Source organism: Falco cherrug, chromosome 4 (genome assembly GCF_023634085.1).
Source record: "Falco cherrug isolate bFalChe1 chromosome 4, bFalChe1.pri, whole genome shotgun sequence".
Taxonomy (NCBI): domain Eukaryota; kingdom Metazoa; phylum Chordata; class Aves; order Falconiformes; family Falconidae; genus Falco; species Falco cherrug.
The window spans coordinates 9,409,001-9,428,282 of NC_073700.1; the positions used below are offsets into that span (position 1 = coordinate 9,409,001).

Below are 19,282 nucleotides of genomic sequence, written 5' to 3' on the forward strand. Positions count from 1 at the left end.
GATCAGGCCCCGCTGTTCCAGAATTGCTACAAGCAGCCCAGGAAGCCATATGCACATATTAACCCAGGTCCCCATTCACTACAAATTAAATACTTTCCCATCACTAAAACACCTTTTAGTTCAGAGTCACGGGGATTTGGGATTGGTTTTTTGGGGTGTTTTTTTTTCCCCCGCTCCTATTTAAGAAGCAGTTAAATCTGTATACCTTCCTAATATAGAAATAAAACTTCCAAGATGTACTTTGTATGTTTGGCAAACAATCACTTCCCTGTTTTACCATGTAGTAAATTTAAAAATCAACTCTGTTCACTGTTTTAACAAACCCTCCTCTGAAAGATAATTAAAACCACTTCCCAATATACAACCAAAGTTTTATTTTTATAGTCTATCTTCCATTATGGCATAATCCTTTCTTTTTTTTTTTTTTTAAAAAAAAAAAAACAACAGTGAAATATACAAATCACGCAAGACAGAAATATGTACATTAAATGTACAGAACAGAGGAAAGGACATAGAAGATTTACATATCTGAATGACAAGTAAAATATTTTACATTAAATAGTGTTTTTATAGCTAGGATCATGAGACTCAGTTCTGCTGAGACAAAGGTCACTAGAAAGGAACATGAGGTGATTCAGCAACTGGAAAAAAAAAAAAAAAAAGATCATGGTTTTTGTACAATAAAAACCAAAGTGACATATTCAATGAATTAGTGCTTTATTTATTTATCTTACTTTAAAGATATTCTTTGCAAACATCTGAAGATGAGGGGTAAATATGTCCTTGTACAATAAATTAAGAGCAATAAAGCGCCATTTAAGAAGCTGATAAATGACCAAGATGAACTTAATGATACAGCTTAAAGGCTCGTGAAAAGTCAAGGCTTTAGTACAACTAGGCTAAAGTGAAAGATTTTCCTCACTTGGTACTTGCAAAACACTTTACCTTGTTGGATGGGACCGAGTTGGAAAGAGGCATCTGAACCAATGATGAAATCCTGTGTAACTACACAGCGCTGGGGGGAACGCGTATTGTTCAACAAATAACAATTTCCATTTCAAAACCTGAAAAGCAAGGGCCACACGCAGCACATTTTGGAGTTGGAAGGGGTCTCCTTTCAGCAAAAATCAGTAATGCCCTTAACGTGAGAGTGGAATACATGCAACCTCCAGACTGGTATCAATTCAAGTGCAGGGTGCTGCCTCTACCAACCGCCCAAGAAAGTCTTAAAGATGGGAAGAGGCTTACTTCTTTGTGATTACTCTTAAAACTTCTGAATGATAAAAGCTTTTAAAAAATAATAACAAAAAAAAAACAAACCCCAAAACAAAACCACCAAAAGGTTAGAATCAATCTAAAAACCTGAAGAGATCTGAAAAAGAAAATGGGGGGTGAACTGCCCCTGCAATTTAGATGGTTTATTATTACTTAGATCATTAAAATATATATGTACAAAAAGCTTTGAAATATCAAGACACCAGCAGACCACAGTTCTCCCATATATATGTAACTGCCCAAGTATAGTCTGAACAGTTGTAGTGTATATCTGCAATATATTATCTAAAGCATGTGTATTAAAGACATAGGATGATAAATTTGGTATTGCTGCAACATTTTGTTGAACTACAATAGTCAGTTAATGTTATTAAAATATGAAACTATTGTCTCCTTCAGTGAAAGCATTCCCAAAATCTGCGAAAAAAATAAAAATCAATCATTCCAAGAGTGGATATCTAATGATTTATTTTCTCACATAAAATTAGAAGAGTTATTTGTCAAGCTGTGTTTTGAAAGACAGCCAGCTATTACACCATTTTTGAGGCATTTTCAAATCTGGGGAATTCTATTTTCTATGGGCTTTCCAGGCTGGGAGACCAAACCCGTTTGCAAGCATCGCAGCTCTCCTCTGCCTGGCTACAGCGCTCCACACTGCCTGCACCGCAGCCGCTCCCCACACTCGGCAGCGGCGAAGTGCTGCTCTGCAAGATGAGACACTCAAACGTCATGATTAGCTAAGAAGGCCAAATTCAGCCTTGAAGTATCTCTTTATTATTTGTCAAGGCAGAATTTTTTTTCTTTTTTTTTTTTTTTTGGTCTTGTTAGGTTCTGGAACCAGACACGGCGATTCAGGAATAGCACAGCTGAAGCCTTTACGATCCTTTGCTCTTCACCCTCTGATGACATTGCGTACCTAAAGCGGGCACGTTCAGATCTGCAACTGACACCACACCTCGTGATGGATATACCCCTTACTTACAGAGCCCTAAATGTACTGAACAGCTTTATATACCTTATTCTGATAACTTCTAGCATCTGAAACTAAAAGTCATGGACAGGTCTGTGTTCCTCGCATCCATAAGGATTGTTCTAACATCCCAAGCACATTACATGGTTGCTCTGCCTACTGCACATGTATTACGTCCCATGGGACTAAATTAGGATATGTTGGAATTTACCCTTAGACTACTCTATTGTTTTTAAGAAAAGTCAATTTTTTTTAACTTTGTAAAATAAATATTCTCAGGTTCTCCCCCATTATTGCCGAAAATATAAGCCGCACACAGTTCTGGGATGGACGCAGAGAGGGTTTCCAGGCACTTCTCTTTGCAACCGTCATATTTTTCTTTTTTCTTTCTTTTTTCCTTCCCCCCGCCACCCCCCCCCCTTTTTTTTAAAAAAAAAAAAAAAAAGAAGACGACAACTTGTTGGACTCTATAAATAAAGTGGAGATAGTCCTGTGGGAAGGGAGAGGGGCCTGCACCCCTTGCTGGCAGGTGGCTGCAGTTCCTCTCAACTCGTCCGTCCCCTATTTGCACACAAATTGGTCCACAATCTCTGTGCACAACTTGCATTTCACGTAGCAGCACCAGTGGAACTTGCAGTGGCAGCGCTCTCGCTGCACCGTCTTGAACTGGTCGTACCCCCGGCCACAGCACATGAGTTCACAGCCGTCCATGCCCTCCGAGGTCTTATTGCAAAGGCGGCCCTGGGTGCCCAGGGACCCAGTGCTCTCGTTGCGCACGCAGTAGTCAGGGCTGGGATCGATGTAGACCAGGTCATGGATGGTGGGTGCGTTAAAGCGGCTGTTCACTTGCACCAGCTTGCCCCGGCTGTTGAGTTTCATGGCGGCAGCGCTATCGTATTTCTCCTTCAGGGCATCGCCTACCTTGCGGAAATCAGCAAGCTGCAGCCAACAGGTCTTCAGGCTGCAGGAACCAGAGACACCGTGGCACTTACAGGCCACATCAGCCAGGTTGTACACAGTCTGGAGGAGCCAGGGAGAGAAAAGAAAAGTGGCAATGAAGCATCAGCATGGCTGTGAAAGCGTTTATTACCCTTGTTTCCTGCCCTCCGTCACATTCCCACTTGCCCCTCCACAATATTCACCTTAGCATCCTCTTCCCTCCTGCCATGCGGTGGGAAGGAAAAGCGAGCCAGCTGACACACGTGCACCTCCAGCACCCCTGTTAGCCGGGAGGAGGAGGGGATTGCTCTCACCAGCCTCTCCCACCACAGAAACAGCCGCAAAAGCACAAACACAGCCCAGACAGCAGCATCAGTCAGGCTGCAGTCAAATTTTAGGAATTTGCTCTCGCGCCAGCAAAGGATTTTGCTGTTTCATTGAGAAATGTAAAACATCCTTTTATTTTCTATCTGAGTTACTCTCTCTATTGATCTCTGCTTGAGGCTGCAATTAGGGAAAGAGTTAAGATTCCTCTCGCTCCTGGCTTGGCTGCAGCTGATTGTCTACTCTTGGCTCAACATCCTCCTCCTATCCCAAATACTGCTCTGCAAGAGAGACTTCATCCAAGAAGAAACCCCCAAACACCTATGGGTGGGAGACGGCGCTACATAGCAATATCCTCTTTACAAAGCTTTGGCAGGGAAACATCAGTCATTTGCCCTGTACAAATAGAAATAAGAGTCAGTGTTGACACTGCCCCAAAAATCCTGGGATCTGACACATTAGATGATACTGTAGACAACTTCCACCCAGCAGTTACAGAGAGTCTTAACAGCGCCAAATGGCACTGCAAAGATGAGGCTGAGGAAGGAAAAAACCTGCTTGAGTCTCCATAAGCAACTATGAAAGCATTGCTTTTCTCCTTGTTAATAGTAAATTGGCCTATCCGTTGCTTTCGGACACCCTCCTCTCATATTTAAATACTATTAATTTTCAATTATCTTTCATCCTTCTTCACCTTTGAACACAAGTGTAAAGTCTCCAGCCGACTACTTCTGGTGCTTCAAGCTCTAGGAAAATAATGACTTTGGCTCTTCATATTCAGACTATTATAAAAAGAAAAGTTTACACCCATTCATTTCAGGCATTTTCAAGATTAAAGAAACCATAAAGACATGCTTAACCACAGAAGACCATGTTTTCTAATACTATGGAGGAGCTTTTCACATCCTCTTTAAGCAAGGAAAGAAAAAAATATCAGAACAATCCTGCAGTATGAGTCCAGCCTGGAAAGCCCAGCACGTCTCTCTTCCCTCCAATTCACACTGTCTTGGTTGGAAATACAAACTAATAAAATTCTGTCCTACAGAGAACCCACTCTTAATGAAACAACACGGAGGGAAACGCAACACACTTCACTCCCAACCCTCCCTCACTGGGAAGGCAACATGGCTGTCAGACAACCAGAGGCAACACAAATTCACGTGCTCCCCACCCACCTACGCCCTGTTTGCAGTTTTCTCATTTTGAGCAGTGACACGGAGACAAGCTTTGATGGCTGGTCACCGCCCAGACTGCTACACGCCCTGCCGAAGCAGGTCCTTCCCAGAGGGAGGGATGCAGGCCAGGACAGAGGGATGTGCTGTCCAACAGCCACTTACTCTTCTCCCGGCCTCGTTGTTGTGCAGGTTCATCATGATGCGGGCGCTCTCGTAGGAGCCTCTCTGGTAAACTCTCTCACGCTCCCGAGCGTCAACAAACTCCTTGGCGAAGCGGTATCCATATTCGATGTTATCCCCGCAGCCACCCCAAAGCCAGTCCCGGGGCAAGTCCTTGGGCCGCGCTGCCCGGCTGCAGCCGCAGGAGGACAGCTCGCCCTCCCGGCAGGCCCGGCTCATGGCGTTGACCACCCCGGCCGCGCTCACTGCGTAGGTGAATGCCGTCTCCCGGCTGCCTGCGCAGAAAGACAAGCGGTGTTAGGGGAGAGCCCACGCGCACCGTTCCCTGCCCACCCCTCAGCCGGCAGGGCAAAGGCTCTCCAGGAGCCACCAGAATTCATTCACCTACTAAAAGGCAGAGTAACCCCGAACCATGCGCCTCAAATGCCTTTGCTCTGAAAAAAACCCAAGCAATCCCAATCAATCAGAGCACGTGAGGTGCCTGCAAAGAGCAGGAGTCACTTCTCATCCATGTTGGCGAAAGGCTGGGTGGGGGAGCGGGGCGGAGGTGACTCGGAGCTGGAGTGTGATGCCAGCAGGGCCAAAGCAACCCTGCCTGCATGTCAGGGGCGGAAAGGGAAACAGACTCCCTCCTTTCAGAAAAAAAAAAAAAAAAAAAAAAAAAAGAGATGTTAAATACAACTTTTAGAAGTCTGGTTCTTAAATTGCTACTTCTCAAACATGATTTATGCACTTCACCCACTTGTTCCAATTTATTTAAAGTTACAGAGTTTTACAAAGCCTCCTGGTATCAAAAGAAATGTGCAGCAGAATAGCACACAACTTTTCACCCTACAAATAAACCAGGCACTTCTGTAGGGGGCTATTTAAAACTAAGAACAACCTGTGCTGTTTAGTGTCCACCACTCCAGCTCATGTGAATATACAAGTGATCTCGTATGAGAAGTCCATGGACAATCATCTTTACAAATTACAGGGAAGAAAAAATCCTTAGCACAAGGCCGCTTTGAAGGTTTTCTCCTGCATCTGGTGCCCTTAATTGGAAGTTGAAAACCTCAAGTTTCAAACTTTTGGAAGAAAAAGTTACAATACCCACAATGCAAGGTATGGCCACGTACCATCCACTTGAAAGTATCCAATCCCACCTTTACTTAAAGCTTGACTTCCCCTATCCCATTTCCAAGAGTGTCACAAGTTCTGACTACAACTAGAAAAGCTTTCAAACAAACAAACAAACAAACCCAAACCACAAAAGCTGCACCAGAGAGCCCATTTGAACTTTGTTCTTCATCTTAGAAGACAGCATCCCACTGGGTCTTCTCCAAAAAAGACTTCCAGAATGACAGAGAATAGGCTAATTTTTTTTTTCTACTTATATGAGTTACATTTTAGTCCTAATCTTTAGTTCAACCAATATATCAAGCTTTTTTTTAATCTTGATTTTGTAAGATTTTTCTTAGGGAACTGCATGTGCCTTTGAAAAATTAGGGCTTTAAGAGGTTGCTTTTTGGACATGTCATATGTACTTAGGCAGCAACATTTTGAGGCAGGAACTCTTTGTACAAGACCTACCTCAACAAGTCAAACCTAATAGGAGCTTCTGAGCACTTCTGGAACATAAATAATTTGCAGTCTGGTCCATATTTAACATCAAGATGACACCACGCTCAGAGCAGCTTTGTTAATATAACAGCTGTCATCCACTCAATTAATTTTAATAATAAATGCTGGTTAAATGGGAAAAATCAGAAGTCTTATGTTGGGAAAGATCAGGTTTAAGGAAGATGAGAAGCGCTTTGCTCCCTTACTTAACAATGATCTATTCTCACAGACACCTGCTCATGGAAGTATTTACATGAATTACGGGTATAAAGGGTTACAGGAGTAGCCTTTTCAGTTAAAAAAGATCTGGCTTTATGTAGTGACTTATGCCTCGCATTTACTGCAAAGTATAGCAGGGGGAACCACATACAGATTTTATGTTCCCGTTTGTTCTGTAATACACATTTCTGGATTAATTCCTTAAGCAAAATTTCCACTAGATTGAGAGGAATGAAACATGGTCTGCTCTGGACCACAGGACTTGCCTCTTCCATTCTGTTTTATTCTTTTTCATATTTAGTTAGCTCATGCTTTCACATGGTTAACTATACCATTTATCGCAGGATTTAAACTCATAAAGCTATAAAGCTGACCTTTTTTTTTTTTTTTTTTTTTACTAGTTTTCATTATTATCAATGATGGAGCATATTTTAACAAACTTATTCTTAGTGGGAAGGAGAAGGTAAGGCTGGGGGACAGAAAGGAGAGTTGCCCCCCACATTCCCTCCTTGAACATTTAGGTGAATTATTCAATAGCATCAGCTGCTGAAGTAGATTTCAAGCCCCCGCAGGTTGCAAGCCAACACCGCCTCTACTCTTCAACCCCAGGAACACATTAAGAGTGATGATTCCACATGGAAGAGTTACTCTGAAATTTTTATATATTTTTTTTTAAGTCTTTAAGCACAACTGTGCTTTCCTTCACTGTCAAACATATCTGTCTTTTCCCACAGCCCAGCATTTCTCTCTATTGTAGCCATGGCAAGGAAACACACATTCCAAACACGTTTGAGTCCCTTCTCTCCCATATATATAAAACATAGAAATGGAACTGTTCAATATACACACACTGTAGGAAGCCACCCACAGAGCAAGGAGCTGAGCTTTACACTTGATATGAGTAAGTCTGCAAGAACAGAACATTTTTTTTTTATATACCTGAACATAAGACACAAAATGTTCTTTGTCTTGTATTTGAAAAGCATTCAACATCAGGCAGCAGGCATGAATAAACCGGACCCCAACCACACGGAGCTGTTGGGGGAGGATCCAGTTATTTTATTTTATGTTAGCACTTCTCCGCTCTTTGCAAAGCCCGGGCGCAGCCAGCCCGGGGCCAGCCACAGAGCCAGGAGATGGCGCAAGGCGGTGAAGGCAGAGAGGACCATGGCCTGACCTGAGCACCAGCAGCTGAGGAGAGCAGCAGAGAACACAAGCCCTAAAATCTTGCAGTTCAATAAGCCACAGAGCAAGCTTCCAAACCCAACGCTAGGTTTACTTGTACAGCTTGAGCTAACTTTGCAGGATAAATCCTGGAAGAAAGGCTGTCCATTTATTCACTGGGGTAATTACTGTGCTGTCCGTCAGCGCTTTGCCCGGGCGTTCTCCTGCACACCGCCAGTGCCAGCACGTCGTCAGCTGAGATGACAAAATCCTGCCCAGCTACGTGCCTTCAGAGCCTGACTACCATCTTCTTACATTGGTGAGAGCAAGGAGTATCTCACAGTCCCTGACCAGCCAGGGTACGGAGGGCTGAGGTAAAGCTGCAGCCGGCTCTAAACCTACCCACTTCTTCCAGTCCCAGGAATGGCATCTGGTCATGGCTGAAGGTCAGCACCAAATAATACAACTGTTACCCACAACACCTTTCTTGTTCTCAGTGAATACCCTCTTTAGGCTCTTTAACTCTTGAATATGGCTATTAACCTTGCTTCCATTTGCAATTAGAATAAGTGGCTTAATTACATGATGAATTGCTGTGTAGACATCAGCTAATACAGTCATATTCAGCAGAAGGGTGTGGCAAAGTTATTTAACTTGAAAGAAACAACCTTTAAATAGATCTGTCATACTCGGGGAGGGCAGAAACTTCTATTCCAGAGACATACACCACAAATCACGGGCCCAATCCCATACGTTTCTTCACACCAACAGGCCCCCTTGAGCTAATTTTCACTTGCTTGGATAATAAATAAGGGCTGAAGGAGGAAGGCCTAAATTTTAAACAGATTATTTTTCAGACATTTGTTAGATTCTTATGAGAACAGAAAGGTGTACAGAAACAGCTTTCTTTCACGTTTCAGGTGCTTTTAGACTTTTGCTCGGGTAGGGTAGAAATCCAAACTCCAGGGCAGGGGTTAATACTGTGCTTGCAAGAAGCCTAGGAAAGGTTTTTATCTAAAATCAGCTGTTCCAGTTACATACAATTTATGCAACAGATTTTTTTTTCTATTTGTCTGACAGTCTCCAAATAAAACTGCTTTTAACAAAAATTGAGACCAAAAGTAAATTGATGTGTTCCTTCAACCTGAACTGCAGTTAGTCCATTTACAGGTAAAACCTAGCTTGAATCTGATTTTAAAACTTTATTTTTTTAAAGCAGGACAGAAAAACACTGACATAAAAGCTTTACTTTACATCTCCAACTAAAAAGCACTGCTGAGTTTGTCAGTGTACTGATCACTACATAAAAGATCACAACTGTCACCCAGCAAAATAAATAGGTGTTTTTCAGTTGCTGACACAGGATCAGCAATCTGACTTGGAAAAGTCAGAGGAAGGTTTCACCATGGACACAGTGCAACAGCACTGGTTAAAATTTTTCCAAGGACTTTAAAATACAACGAGGTCCCTAAACGACAGGAAAGGCAGGCAGCACGTGAGCATTGGAGAAGCACATTTCAACGAGGATCTGATAGGGAAAGGGCTGGGTGCCCACCAAATCATAGTAAGATGTTAAACTGGAATCTCTTCTCTCTTAGCAGCGATGTGATTACACTAAATGCGAGTTATAAGGGCAACCACACATTTTGTCCTGACAGAACTGATCTCATAAAATTTACCCTGCTACATTACTTTTAACGCAAACCCACCTTTCTCAAAAAGAGAAAAAAGTTATGATATCTAGAAATAAGCAAAAAGGAATTGCCTACAAACGCTAATAGACAGAGCAGCAACCTTCAGTTAACCTCCAGACCAAGAGCAATTTATTATGCAGCCGCTAACTTTGGAACTAGGCATGGACATCTTTAATTTTACAAAACACTGCTGTTTTCAATTTTCTTAGGTTGCCTTCATTTTGTCTCAGGTTTTTTAAAATGAGATTTCAGGGCCACATTTTCCTTTCTCCTCTATTCCCATATGCAAATATCTATTCCTACTTTGTTTTCCAAGACACATGGCTGGACAGTGGTGGGAAATCACCTCCAGCTAAAAATAATTCAACTCCTTTGCCAACTTTTAAAAACACTTGATTGTATACAGTACTTAGTAAGAACCTGGCAAGAGATTCAAGTGCAGAACAGTATATGCCATACATATCCTTAGACAAGAGTTTAATCATAAAGATGTTGCTTCCTACCTATCTGCATGACTCTGCCAAAAACAGAGTTGTTGTCCACAGTGCTGCAATTCCATCTTCTATGTCTGAACTGATACTGGCACTCCTTAATGCCCGTCTTGGCACCCTCTCCAATGAACTGCATATGGTCCTGATACAATTGGCAGAGTTTCTTCTGTCCTTGGGAAAGCCCTGCTAGCTGGCTACATAGTGGCTGGGCTCCTATTATATATACCTCTGACATCTGAACAGGGTTCATGGGGTTCATAGGGTTCATCCCTAAAGACCTGCATAAAGAAAGACTTGGATTAATAAAGACTAAAAAAAAAAAAAAAAAAAAGTCTATAAAATCCAAACAGAACTGTGTATTATACATGACTATACAATTACTGGTTTTGCTAACAGGTGAGAAAAAATCCACTTAAATATGAAAATTTTGTGTTAAGGACAGCACAGACGAGAAGTTACTAGTTCTAATCCATGTGGTTATCACCATACGTTAGAGACTGAAGTAAGACGCAGAATTTAAAGACTTGCATCTAGGCAGTCCTTTACCAACGTAAATGGACATAGTAAAAAGAACAGAAGCTCCAAACAACTGCAAGGCCAGAAAAATAAATAAAGCAAAACCGAAAGAAGTCCCCCAAACCCCAATTTATTTTTACACACATTTTAGATTTAAGTCTGCATTTTTCAATCTGTTCTACTATAAACAAATAGAGAAACCTTTAACAAGCCAGAAGTTAGAAACTTGCTACAGACTACTTCTAGCTTCTGCCGAACTACACACAAAAACACAGAGGCAAGTATATTCACTGTAAAAAAATAAACAAATTGTTTTCTTAATTCTTAAAGTGCTCTCCACCGGATACATTTCAATTAAAAAGTGTCATTAATCCGAAAAGGATCACTTGAAACAGCAGAGAAACACCTATTTCAAGAGCTCCCAATGTCATACACTATATAGAAAGAGGTAATTTACCAAAGCAGACATTTAAATGCAATTCTTTGTAACAAAATATATTTACAAACATTTAAGTTACAGAAAAGTACAGACTGAGATGGAAATAAAAGTTTGTAATTGTAAATTAGCATTCTTTCATACATGCAAAATTTCTAATCTAAGGAAGTTGAAATAACTCTTTCAAAAGAAAGGTAAATCTAGTAATTTAAGGACGATCAAATCCATAGAGAATCTACTGTACAGCATTCTAAAAAATGAATTTTACAACACGAGATGTTGCACATTTACACCTATTCGAGAGACCCGTTCATTTTACTACACAACGCATTACAACTAAAACATTACTCCCCTGCCGTCTCGTTCCTGCCGTCCTCCCTCAGAAACAAAGTACATCAGAAGCAAACAGACATTTAATCAAGCAAATCTTGCCACCCCCTTTTAAAATCAAGTCGATACGAGATGCTTACCACCAAGAGCTGGCTTCTATTACAACCTGGGTAAAAGAGCAGAAAATGGCCAGAGCCACTATGAGGTACTGAGAAGCCATTGTACTGCCAACTGTCCCCAAAGCACCTCCTTGGATTAATACTGCAGTGGATTTCTAGAGGGGGGAGAAAAAGGATCAGATTGTTTATTGCTTCTCAGACCATTTTCGAGCATTCAAGTTTAAACAACGGAAGTATCCGGGCCCCTTTTAACTTGACTCTGACTCGCCTGCCCTTCTCCCCGCCGAGGCTTTGCTGCCAGACGCAGGCACGTCGCGGCTCCCGCTGCACCGGGCAAAACCCACCCCCGCACCCCCCCACCCACCCCCGCGGACACCGCCTTCCCGGGGCGGCCGCCTGCCCCTCGGCCCCGCCGCTCCCCGCACCCCGCCCGCGGCGGCTGCGCCGGACACGGGGGACCCCGTCCCCACACCCCGCCCGGCCGCCCCCGCTGCCCCGGGGCTACAGGCGACCCGCGGGCCCCGGGCCGGGCATTACCCCATCGCTCCCCGCTGCGGAGCCAGCATCGTGGACACGCAACGCTCCCGGCTGGCTAAAGGCGGCTTCAGGTTTGCTAAGCGAGCCCGAACGGGAGACGGGGGAGGCCGGTGCTACGAGGGGGTCGGTGCCTCGGGGGAGGGGGCCCCGGCGGCTCCCACACGGGGACGATGCGGCCGGTCCTCGGTCCTCGCCCCTCCCCGCCGGCCGGGGAAGGCGCTCCCCGCTGCCGCTAAACCATCTCCCGCAGCCTCCGCGCTGCGCCGCCGCCCGCTCGCCGCGATCGCCGAAGCCCCACCGAGCTCCGCGCTGGCGCGGCGGTGACAGCCCCGACGGCAGCCGCCGGGCCCCGCCGGAGTCGGTATCGGCCCGGGGAGGTACCAGGAGCGGCAAGGAGCGGCTCCGCGTCCCGACCCGGCCCCTGCAACGACCGGGCTGCCGGCTGGGAAGTCAAACGCTTCCCCCGGCAGGTCCCACGATCCCTGTCTGCGTCCTCACACGGGACTCTCTCACTCGCTAACCAGTGCCATTCACGGTTTTTTATTTCCCCTCCCCTCGGAAGGGGAAAAAAAAAAAAAAAGAAAGAAAGAAAGAAAAAAAAGACATTTCGACACTTGGGGGCTCCCTATTCATTCTCAAAAAGCCCTTAATGCTGAATTGAAGGTGCTCTTAATTCTAATTTATTTCTGTTTGCAAAGGGTCGGGAGGAGAGCGCTGACGGCAGCGCCGCGGCGGGACGGGACGGGACGGGACGGGACGGCGGGCTGCCACCACACCGGGCCCGGCGCGCGGGGCAGCCGCAGCCCCCCTGGGGACCCGCGCGCGTCGCTCACCGCCACCGCGCTGGGGCTGCAGCCTCCCCCCGGCCCTGGCCGCCTCCTGCCCGGGGCAGCCCCCAGCTCCTCACTGCCGGGGCTGGGTGTCTGGGGCCGGGCTCCCGCAGCAGAACGCGCCCGTCCGGTTGAGATGGGATCAATCCCGGGAAAGATGCGAAAGCCGAGGGCGTTGTACGTGAGGGACGAGGAGAAGCAAGGTGTGCGGCACCCTAGAGCCTACGCGCTGGGGTTTTGGCTTTCATCTGCTAGCTCTTAAAACGGTAACAGTAACAATACTAATAATAAGGAGTTGTCATGGAACTGCCCGAGCCCTGCGGAGGCTGGAGACGCCGGTGCCCAAGCGGGACCCCAACAGCTGCCCGGGCCAGCAGCCAGGCCCGCACGCCGAGCTGCCCCGACGGGGGGAGCGGCCGGGGCCCGCCGCGCGCAGAGGGAGCCGGCGGCCACGAGGAGGGGGGCGGTGACCCCGCAGCAAGCCCCGGACGGCGGGGCCAAGCTCCCCTGGCCCGTTCAAAGGGCCCGGGTGCCCCCTCGGGGCCTGGCCGTCGCCGCGCCGTTGCCAGCGCCGCATCGGGCCGGAGCGCCCCGAGCCCCAGCCCGGCGGCCCCCGGGGAGCTGTGCCGCCCCGCTCCCAACAGGGGGCGGCCTCGGCCGCCGGAGCCCCGGGAGGTGACGGGGACGGGCGGCTGCTGCCCCTCCGACGGTATCTCCCGCTCCTCATCATCGCCGTGATCGCCCTCCGCCTCCTCCTGCCAGGGCGCTGCGTGGCGAGGCGGGAGGAGGCACCTGCGCCCGGGGGCCCCGCGTTGGCCCGGCCTTGCCAGCCCGTCCCTTCTGCACGCAGCAGCTGACAAGCTGCCATCAAACCCGAACCAAAACAAAAAAGCCAGCAACAACAACAAAAAGAACGACTGGCCGGCAGCACGGCAGCATGAGCTGTCAGGAACGTGGGGCACCATTTTCAACTTTGTAGGGCCGCGGAGATTGGTTTTTTTGGTATTTAATGCACCCCATGCGGAGCCCGCGCTCTTTGCTGAGATGAAAAGGGAGGCTTTTACAGATCCTGCAGCCGCGGGATCGCCTGTGATCTTGTTTTACACGGGGTGTCTGGAAAGCCTGCGAAGGCATCTGGTTTTCTGGGAGCACTACCTGCGGGAAGGCGGTATCCAGAGCCCCGGCTCCGGGGGGCTGTAAACCGCGGCAGCCTCCGCGGGAGGCGCAGCGGCTCCGCGGGGAACCCCCCGGCCGCCCCCTGCTCCCCGCGGCGGCTTTACATCCATTTCGGACGGGCGAGACCAGGTTTCGCGTTTGCAGAGACAGGCACGGGCAGGGTCCCCAGCCCAGCGCTCTCCTACCGGGGACGCGGCGGGGGGTGTTTGCCCGGGGGGTGGAAGGCGCACCTCCGTCCTCCCCTCCGCGCCGGCGGCGGCCGGGGAAAAGCCTGGCTTCTCGGTCCGCCTGAACTCCCCGTGACCCTCCGAGAGCAACCGATTTAGCATACAATTGACAATTAAAAACAAACAAACAACAAAAAGCCAACAGCCTTTCCAACATGGAGTCCTTGCAGCGCCAAAAGGACCCCGAGGAGCCGCGCTCCTCCGCTCTGACCCTGGCGGGACCCTCTGCAGATGCAGAGTGATAATCTCCAGAAACTTAGAATAAAATTAAAAAAAAAAAAAAAATTGGGGGGGGGGGGGCTGACTCCGGGTCCTCCGCTGGCCCCCAGCCAGCTCTCCTTAAAGGTACAGGCCACCATTAACGCCGACGTTGAGTTCCTCCATAGCGATCGTCCTCGGGAAAGTTTGGGAAGTTTGGAAAGATGTCTTTAAACTGGCGTCAGGAGCCGCAGCCAGAAAGATGCACCGGGACGCGGCGGGCAGAGCGAGCCCCGCAAGTATCCCTGCGGCGGGCAGCCCCTCTTCGGGGGGAAATTCAAACAGAGGAGGAAAAAGGAAAATAAAAGGCGCTTTTTCCAAGCGGGGAGCAGCGCTCTCCGGGCTGGGTGAGAGCGCCGAGGTGGGAGCGCCCACGGCAGCCCGGGGAGGAGGGGGCCGCCCCGTGGCCGGGGACCCGCGCCCCGCCGAGGTGCAGCCCACCCTGCGCGCCCGCGGCGGCACCGCGCCCCGCCGGACTCACCTCCATTGCCGCGGGATCACCGAGCGGGAGCAGCCAAGTAATCCAAGCAGAGCAGGAGGGGAAAGGGCGAGGCGAAAGTAAAATCCTGGATCGCGGGAGCCGGGCGGTATCCTCCCAAGCAGCGGACGGCGGCGGCTGCCGGGGGAGCGCGGGGGCCCGCGGAGCTGGCGGGGGGCGGCGGGCGAGCGGGCGCTCTGTCCGGCGCAGGCTGAGCGTGTCCGACTGCGGAGCGGGGCACCAGTGCAGCCTTCTTTCCAAGGTCCATCAGCAATCGCAGTAATTAGGGCTTTCCACCACCAGAAGAAGAAGGAGGCAAAAAAAAAAAAAAAAAAAAAGCCAAGAAAAAAAAGCCAAGAAAAAAAAAGCCAACCCAACACACGCACACAGCGCCCGTGGGCGTGATTGTGCGGAAGCAAATAAAAATCTTCACAAGCGGCAGCGAAAGCGCCGCGGGCGACGATCCGTCCCACCAGCCCAGGTGGTGCCGCCGCGGGGCTCCCTGCGCTCCCACCCGGCTCCCGGCAGCGCTGGGGCGGCCGGCGCGGCCCCTCCGCGGCTCGGCGGAGCGGGAACGGGACGCGAGCGGAGCCGAGCGGGCGCAGGGCTCCCCCCTGCCCGCCCCCCTTCACTTGCTTAAAGGCTGGGCGGTGCGGAGCTAGGCGTCCGCGGCTGCAGAGCCATCCTGGGGCTGGCTCCCTCCATTTTACACAGAGAAGAAAAAGCCCAACAGAAAAAGAAGTTTCTGCACAACCGGGGAAGGGGGAGGGGGGCCCTTGTGCACGCGTGTGTCTGTCTTACGGGGCGACTGATCCTGCAAGGCCGAGCAGGGGCAGGGGGAGGGGAGAAGTCCGGGGCTTCAGGAGCGGAGGCTCCCCCAATCCATCGCTGGCAAAGGCACCCAGCGCCCGGGAGCAAGTTACGCGCTGGAGAGCGAGCCGGAGCGGGCGGCGTCGCGCTACAGCCGACCCTTCCTCCTCGGGGCTCTGCCCCCCGCCCGCTGCAGCCGGCACGGCTCCCCCCAGTGTCTCTCCCTCGCTCCTCTTCACCCCGCCGCTTAAAACGGTTTAAAAAAAAAAAAAAAAAAAAAAAAAGAAAAGAAGAAAAAAAAAAAAGAAAAAAGTTGCAGAGCCAACGGCAGCTGAAAAACTTTGTCGGCAGCGCATGCGCCCGGAGCCGACCTATTGCAGACTGGGCTGGATTTTAAAGCTGTACGGCAGCGAGCGGGACCCCGGTGCAGCCTCGGGGTGGGTGGGGGGTGTCGGGGCTCGATGGCCCGTCCCTGGGAGCGCGCCCCGCGCCGCTCGGCCCTTGTCGATGGCCAAGCCCGGCGTGAGACCCCCGTGAGCACCAGCTCATCCCACAGAGCGGTGCCCCCTGCGCCCACCCCGTCGGGAGCGAGCGCGGCCCGCCCTGTGCTATCGGCACCGCCGGCCGGTTGTCCCGGGGCGGGGGGCACACGGTGATGTGCCGGGGGGGCCCCGCGGAGGCTCCCCCTCGCATACATGTGCGTGCAATGTGCGCTGCACATGGCCGGGCGGCGGGGCTGCGCCAGCATTCCTGGCGGGTGGCTCATTTGACAAGTCCTGTTTATCGCAGGCTCCGAGCCGCGACGGGCGGCCGCGTGTGCCGCTTGCCAGCGCCGGGGGACGGAGCGGGCTCGATGGTTCGCGTTCCTCCTTCTTCAGCGTCTTTTTTCCGCTGTAAATTTGGCAAGCTGTTGACAAAACCGCTTGGGTTAAATCGCAGAAGACCCAATACGAGCTCCAGGTGAGGAGGGCTTCGCTGACCCTTTGTACCTCGGAGCCCTTTCCCCTCTTGCACTCCTCAGCCAAAGGTTGTTTTGTGGCACCTCTCACATCTTACACGCACCCAAGCGCAGGAAATGGGAGCGTTCCCCCAGCCACGCCGTAACTCCGCATTATTTCCCTTGTATTCGCCTGCGACTGCGGGTCCACGGGGGGATGTGGGGGAGGGGGCACATTATCAAAGCAGCCCTGGGAAATCCAAACAGGCTGCGAGCGCTGCTCCGCTATCAATAAATGCATTCACTCCTTCAAAGCCATTCCAGTGCAAATAAAATCCCTTCAGGAGCCCAGCAGGGGAAAAGGCACATCTCGGCCGGCCCGAGCCCGCTCCACACGCGCCCCCGGGCCCCGGAGCTCGCCCGCCCCGACGGGACGGGGCGCTGCCCGCCAGGTAAGCGCAGCCTCCGCCGGCTCCAGCGGCAGCTGCGCGCCCTCGCCCCGAGAGCCCAACAGGCAGCCCCCTCTCCTCAAGGCCCCGGGCCCTCCGCTCCCCCCTCCGCCCAGCGCCCCCCGGCCGCCCCCGCTGTCGCTCTGCCCGGGGCGCCGCTCCCTGCCGAGCCCGACGGCGCCCGCCGCCTGCCCGGGCCGCAGCCGCGCTGCGGGGGCTGCCGGACGGGGGGACGCGGCTGCGGGAGCCGGGGAGCGGGGCGGGGGGCGCTGCCGAGCCAGGCGGGGGCGGCACAAAGGCCCCGCGGAGCCCCCCTCGCCCCCGGGGCAGGCGGGCGGGCAGCCCCGGCCCTGCGGCCCCCGCCGGCACCTGCCCGAGCCGCGGCAGCGCTCCCGGCGGGTTTGTTGACCCCCTAATACCCGAGGAGCCTTCCCGTGAGGAATCCTGGCAGCCCGGGCTGCCGTGCATCCCTCGGGATGGCAGGTGAGGAATTTATAAATTAGGTGTAGCACCAGGTCCGGGGAGCGGAATAAAGGGGTTGTTCGTTCCTTTTAGGAAGACCAACCTTAGTTTTATGCCTAGTAAATAATATTTTATTGCCTTTGGTTTACTGTGGCATTTCAATTATCCCCTTTAGGAGTCTGCAAACTGCGTGGGTTAAAGGTCATTTCTCAAATCACTAGAATTAGTAAAGAATAGCAGAAAACTGTAAAAAGGGGAGGAGCTGCGCAGTAAAACAAGAAAGATGGCCTGAAATAAACTAATAAAGAACCCAGAGCTGTTTACCTCTCTCATTTGTATTCCCGAATGATGTTTATCATCATGTAATTGCATAATGTCATCGGGCACAGGAAAAAGTCCGGCCCAGGCCCATCAATACAGGCAGGCAGGCGAGCAGGGCTGTTCGCAGCAGCTTGGCAATAGGCGAAGCCAACACCACATCATTTTCGTTGCCGGGATTCCTAGTCCTTGCTTTTAAAAAGAAAACTGAACAGGGAATTTATAAATCACAGGCAAATTTTCAAGCTATGGCGCATAGAAGTGGAAATAAAGGGCAGAAATCCAAACATCCTGCAAGGCTTTAAGAATTTTAATTTCTTCTCGCTATTTAAAACAGCTGGGTGAAGCTAGGGGGGGCAGGAGGGAGAAGCATTGACAATGTTACAGGCATTCGTATTGCCCAAGCTTTTGTTTTCCAGCTTTGCTGGAAACGGCACTCTGAAGTTAACCGGACAGTTGATCCACTGTGCTTTACTGCCAATGCTGAAGTGTTTTCTGGACTAAAAAATAAAAAATAAAAAATGCTTGGAGTAATGTAATAGGAAGTGCAAAGATACTGTTGAATGTCCAAACAGCAGAACCCTGAACAGCAGCACTGCTGAATTTTAGAGTTGAAGGTCTGCTATAGCGCTTCAATTCTCTGTAAGACAGAAATAAATTATTTCTGGTCTTTTAGATGGGTTTCTGCCATTTTTCTGCAGAGTAATGCATTTTAACAAAGGAGTGGTCACACTGAAATATTACACACATGTGTTCATGTTAGTGTGTAGTGCTGCGCGATTTGTATCTTCACACCTTGGCCGATGGCAAAGATGCAGCCAGAGGCCGATAGGCATGGTTTTCCCTCATGAACCTGTTCGGGAAGCAGAAGTTTTGAGGGAAGAAGGTACTTTCCTGTATATCTTTTTAGTTCATCATGGCATTTGAGTATATAATATAGGAATTATTACACCTACTGGACTGAACCTTTGTGAGGGCATAGCCCACCGGCAGCTGCTTTGCTATGACTATGCCAGTGCATCTGCGCGTATGCTTTTTTAGGTGAGGGCCATACATAGTACCACAATGACCATTTGACAAAGCAAATACACCATGTTATTTTGAACATGTAACCTGCATTCTGCCCACCAGCACATCTACTCCAGGGATGACTTTTTAAGCTCCAAGGGACTTAGATATAACTGCCTTGAAATCATGTATGCACTTTCCTAAGGCTGTTTTCTTTCCTAAATTATGCTGTTGCATTCTTCTGCAGACCACCCTGTTACCCAAAAGATGGCTAAACTACAAAAGAAATGCCAAAGATGATGATTTTATGCCAAATCTTGCAATAGTTGTTATTTTCCTGTATCCTTGACCACTAGAG

At 49.7% G+C, this 19,282-nt stretch overlaps 1 protein-coding gene across 2 annotated transcripts; it reads right to left on the minus strand.

The window, feature by feature from the left end:
- Window positions 1-356: 356 nt before the first annotated feature.
- WNT5A (Wnt family member 5A) lies at window positions 357-15,252 on the minus strand. 2 transcript variants are annotated; one of them, XM_055709926.1, is made up of 5 exons: window positions 14,944-15,252; window positions 11,456-11,589; window positions 10,046-10,311; window positions 4,846-5,138; window positions 357-3,265 (listed from the first exon to the last, which is right to left on the minus strand). In XM_055709926.1, exons 1-5 carry the CDS (start codon window positions 14,947-14,949, stop codon window positions 2,807-2,809), a joined length of 1,158 nt encoding a protein of 385 aa, XP_055565901.1. In that variant the 5' UTR covers window positions 14,950-15,252; the 3' UTR covers window positions 357-2,806. The 2 variants fall into 2 exon arrangements, with proteins under 2 accessions (XP_055565901.1, XP_055565902.1); XM_055709927.1 differs by lacking the exon at window positions 14,944-15,252 and adding an exon at window positions 11,972-12,421.
- Between the last annotated feature and the right edge of the window lie 4,030 nt (window positions 15,253-19,282).

Excerpts from the sequence above, each read along its gene's own strand:
- WNT5A (XM_055709926.1), bottom strand. Across the intron at positions 5,139-10,045 it reads TGGCAGAGTCATGCAGATAG|GCAGCCGGGAGACGGCATTC; the intron begins GTAGGAAGCAAC and ends CTTTCTGCGCAG. Across the intron at positions 3,266-4,845 it reads ACAACGAGGCCGGGAGAAGA|ACTGTGTACAACCTGGCTGA; the intron begins GTAAGTGGCTGT and ends TGGCTCCTCCAG.